This window comes from Rosa chinensis, chromosome 4 (genome assembly GCF_002994745.2).
Source record: "Rosa chinensis cultivar Old Blush chromosome 4, RchiOBHm-V2, whole genome shotgun sequence".
Lineage (NCBI taxonomy): Eukaryota > Viridiplantae > Streptophyta > Magnoliopsida > Rosales > Rosaceae > Rosa > Rosa chinensis.
The window spans coordinates 47048220-47053390 of record NC_037091.1 but is presented as its reverse complement, the minus strand read 5'-3'; the positions used below and the strand labels follow the sequence as shown (position 1 = coordinate 47053390).

At 36.1% G+C, this 5171-nt stretch overlaps 1 protein-coding gene across 1 annotated transcript; it reads right to left on the bottom strand.

Annotated features, from left to right (window-relative positions):
• Window positions 1-2070: 2070 nt before the first annotated feature.
• LOC112200136 (monothiol glutaredoxin-S2) lies at window positions 2071-2845 on the bottom strand. The gene has a single exon (XM_024341150.2). It carries the CDS (start codon window positions 2673-2675, stop codon window positions 2367-2369), a length of 309 nt encoding a protein of 102 aa, XP_024196918.1. The 5' UTR covers window positions 2676-2845; the 3' UTR covers window positions 2071-2366.
• Window positions 2846-5171: the final 2326 nt, after the last annotated feature.

Here is a 5171-nt window from a genome sequence, read left to right as displayed (position 1 = left end):
AGAGAGGGATAAGATCTACGTTATGAACAAAAGGAGGTAGCTAGTGTCATAGTGTGGGTGGCGTAAGTTGGACAGGAATGTCAGCTTTTTAGCTTAATTTAAAGAAAAAGAATGCGAGGACGGATCGTGGCATCACAATCTAAGATTAGGGTTTTTCTGGGTTGGTGAGGTACAGGCCTTGTACAGATTCTCTGTCACTGAAGGAAAAGATGAGGAAGAAAGGGATGAGGCGCTCATCAGGCCCTTTGCTATAGCTTTCTTTAACGTTGCTTTTCTAGATACCAAAACTGACAGAATACTATCTCCGTCCAAAATCTTAATGCTGAAAAGAAAAGAAGAATAAAAATCTATATCCAAGTGTGTCATTAATTTCTGTTATGGAACCAAATCTGATCCCTAGCTGCTTGCTAAATACTTAAGGATGCATATAATCATCCACATATGTTTAATATGTTCTATCAACGTTTAATCATATATATATATATATATATATATATATTAATATGCATACATCTTATATATTAAGATTGACTGCGATTCGTGCTTTTCTTGGTGCTGGCATCAATTCTTGTCAAATTAATTTGTTACTTCTATCAGCACTTCAGCTAGCATTGAAGACAAGCACAAACTGGTTTAAGGATTTTGGTTGATCTTAATGGTTGATATCAATGGTTGATCTTTGTTGTGCACTAGCAGTCTAGCACAAGCACCTTACTAGTTAGTTGTGTCACATGTCCCCACATAGCAACCTTGGGGAAAAAAAAGTGTGAGCTGTTATTTTATTTATTTTTTGGAACTTTTCCCACAAGAACGCCGAGGTGAGGAAATCAAGCGGGAAAAATGTAGCAGTGAACGGCAATGATCCACAGAAGCGCTAGGAAGGTTGCGACAATATCCCAAGTTTCCTCGAGAAACAAACCCATCCTCATTACATATATAAGAATCTGTTGAATCGATCGCTAATCCATCTGCTTATCTGTCCAAGTAAACCAAAAAACTCTTGGTATTGACGCCCAAAAAATCTGTTTGTAGAAGTCGATCAGCAAAAGAAATTGAGTCAGGAACATGAACCAGTTCAATGGCAGTTACTATCTTCATTCATGAGTCAAGTCCCCTCGCACTTCATGAACCACAATAATATAGTTAATATCTGTGTAAACAACCCAAGGCCCCCCACAAATGTGTCATGCACATGTGCTAAGTCCAATGGCAGCACAATATTCGCAGCACTCAGTGACTCAGAAATAGAGTTGAGAGTCCCAACTCCCAAGTCCTAAAATAGAAATCTACTACCACAACCCATGCACTCTGACCTCAAAATCACAATACAATTCTTATAAGATTCTGATGATAATTTTATTTATTTATTGTCTTCATGTCTTGTGGTTCAATTCAAATAGCAGGACTGTAGAAGGCTAATCTCATGTGTGAATTGGAGCAATTCTGACTTTTTCTTAACTATTAGAATATATATGCTTACAAACCTAATAAGACATGTACGTAATTGAATCAACTTAATTCCTATCATGTAACTTGTTTTGCCCCATATATGTCAAGGTCGTTTGAGAGAAACTTCTTCAAGTTGAAAACCAAGAAATTTTAACCCGGCCGACATATAGTCTAAAATATATTTCAACCGAAGGAAATCTTAGATATCATTTGTTTGACAGCTTGTTTAAGTTGGTATAGCGACTTCTTCTATTTACAAATCATGTGTTCTTTTCCCTTTAACTAGTATGCACATATAGACTTCATCAGTTCATCTCACATCCATTTGTTGTAATTACACATCATAATGGGGGCTATCTGTTATAATGAGCTACCAATGCCATTTAATTAATTTGATCCTGAGAAACGATTGAGAGGAGATCTTGTAATGTAATGCCTTCAATTGAGTATCCTTCATAGGCATGCACAACTCAAATGCAGGCAGTATTACTACCTGGTGTACATGCATGCATGTATCGATCTACGTTACATGGGAAATGTGATAATAACTTGGTTAACACACACACACACATATATATATATATTCTCCTTCCCATATTCATAAAAGCACCAATACTGAGATGAACACAAATATCAACCCTTTCAAGGTGTTCGGGAAAATAACACGAGTGTAACATAGGATTAGGAAAAAGCTAATAAGAGTACTTAATTAATACTGATAAAGTAGCAATAGTAGCCTTATTAAAAAACTCTCACAGGCTTATTCAAAAAAAAAAAAAAAAAACTCTCACAGGCTCTATATGCCATATATTATCGTCCGACACTTAATTTTTTATGCGTGCATAGCGAATTAAGATTCTTAATAGTGCGCCTGCAGTCATGCAAGAGCTTAGTTAACTTGATGATGGTTAGATTGATCAAACCCACAATGCGCCAACGCGCTTAAGCATGGGGATTAAGGAGCGGTTAAGATGAAGACTCATGATCTCATTGGCTCCGCCCACAAATTCACCACCAATGAACACAGCCGGCACAGATGGATTGCATCCAAGCCTCGACAGAGCTTGCTCTATTTCTCTACCTCTTTGCATCTCATCCAGCTCATACACTGCTGGGTTCACCCCAAAGTCGCAAAGCAAGGTCTTGATGGAGTGGCTCATGCAGCATGAGCTCTTGCTGAAGATCACCACTGGTCTCTCGGACGCCATCTTTGTTAGCGCCTCCATTGCAAGCTAGCTGTCTTTCGGTAAGGTTCAATATGAAAAGGTATCAAACAAGGCAAAGTATGCAACGCCAATTGGGGATTGGTAACTGATAAATTTGGAAATGTGAAGGAAATATATGGTTGTAGTACTAGTTATACTTGATGAGGTTTTGTTGTTGTGAGTTTTGGGGTGTCTTGGAAGTGTTTATATAGGCGATGCAATGGGGGTGGATTGGCATTGATTGTAGCTCAGAATAAGATAGAAATTAAAGGTTTTTGAAAGTGAAGGAAAACAAGAATGTTTGTTTAGATATTTCACAAATTGATGTATCAATACTTGATAGCGATCGAATGCACTACAGAAATTAAAGTTTGAATGCACAACTTCGAATCTTTGCATACGGAAGTTAATAAAGACGTGTCCTTTGTACGGCTTCACATTCTTATCTTGTTTCATGTGCCTAAATATGTGCATTCTTTTCGATCTTTCTCTTTTACTACTGTTCTAGCAAGGCCCGGCCTTAACTTGAGGTCATGAATTTTCTGGCGTATCTATCATTATCCTGCAGCAGCATATATATGATGATCGAGTTGGAGAGACTAGTTGGATTTATCCAATGGGGACCTCCTTTTTCTATGTGGATTCGCTTCCAATTCATGAAAAGGAGACAGATAGAGAAAATCACACACAAATGTTTGCATATATGTGGTTATTAATTTCATGGAAATCATAAGTTACAATCCAAGAACATGATCATGACTGATCATATGAGGTCCCCCAGGAGCCTAATATCGGAGTTCCATAGGAATATAATATTGATGATAATATTGATGGTCTAAAAATATGGAGAGTTATGTGTTCATATGAGATAATAATGAAGTGTCATCTCACTTTCGATGACACGTCCGATCAAAACACAATACGATGCACATCGACGGCAAAAGGCAGACTAATGCAACACATATGAGGTCCCCAAAGTTATCCTCTATATTTTCCTTTACATTTTTTTTTCTTTTTTAACAAAAGAGGATCAAAGGTTTTCACTTCTGCCCCCATGGTGACTCGAACCCATGACTTCGTACATAGGTAGTGGGTGCTCTAACTACTGAGCTAACACCACTTCGTTATTTTCCTTGTAAATTGATGTGTATGTATTGCCTTTAATTATATTCCAAAAATAGAAACTTATAAAACACATTTATTTTGTTTTTCTGAGTCGACATAAGGTTAGAGTACATCTTCCAAGAAATTGAGTAATTTTTCAATCCTCCCCGTCAAACCAATATGGCAATTTAACATGGTTTGACGAGCTAATTAATGTTTGACACATGATTTTTATTTAATTCACTAAAAACTAAATTGTTTAAGTTCTTGGAAAAAGACCATTTTGCTTCTTTTTGAATTGCTACTGAACTAGCTCATCAGAGCATCTTTAGCAATGCTAGCCATTTTTGAGTCAAATTTTAGCTAAAGTAGCTAAAAAGTTATTTTAGCGAGCCACTTTAGAATTACGTCTGCATCAATGCTCTCTATTTTAGCTAATTTTGAATTTATATTATTTTTTAAATGAATATTAAATAGTTTAAATGTTTTATAAATTACATAAAATAAATCCGATCATTGAGAAAATAATATTTCAAAAAACCCAAAATACCTCCTCGCTCTCTATATTTAGAAGCGAGATAGCTAAAAGTTATAATAGAGAGCCACTTAGGAGTTTGGTGCAGCTGCTAAAATAGATAAAAAGCTAAACATGCTCTCCAAAATAGCTAAGGAGCCAAAATAGAGAATCTGTTAAAGATGCTCTCATATCCAACATATCTCTTCACCATCTATTGAAAGTTTAAAATATGCTAGGAAATTGAGTCTAGTTTGTTGTAAAGTATTGCCACCACATCTCTTGAGATGTTTTTGTCTATTCCTTTTGATTAGGTCCTTCAAAACTGAAATTGAGGTATTTTGGGTTTTTTGAAATTTTATCAATGATCGGATTCAAGTTGTTCTGGGATTATGAGATTGATCTATGAACTCCTAATCGTTCCTATAATTATCGTCGATGGACGATGGTTGACTAGGTTCTGCCATCTCCATTAAAATCTCATTGATTCACACGGATAATATTCTCCATTAAAAAATAATGTCAATTTATACTGAAATAATTTGGACTTGGACTTGGAAAACTCGATCTAGATGATGCATGATATATATGTCATCGGTCGTCGGTCGTCGATCTCATTCTAGACGAGTGCATGAATATTAATCTCCATCAAATGAAAAGCTCCTTTACTTTTTCAACACCATTTCAATTGGAATATTGGCATGTGCTTGATGCATGTTAACGTCAAAAGTAGCAATACCTAATCTATACACACATATATATAATCATATATTGATATATAGATACGTGTATATATTCTTTCTGATACGTGATTTGAGATCTCACTATAGGCAGATTGCAGAATGCGGGCCAACCTTTATGAAGGAACAATCCGCCGGCATAGATGTATCAAATGGCCC

What these genes read in the sequence shown, in the direction of transcription:
- LOC112200136 (XM_024341150.2), bottom strand. Translation starts at nt 2,675, where the DNA reads ATGGAGGCGCTAACAAAGATGGCGTCCGAGAGACCAGTGGTGATCTTC.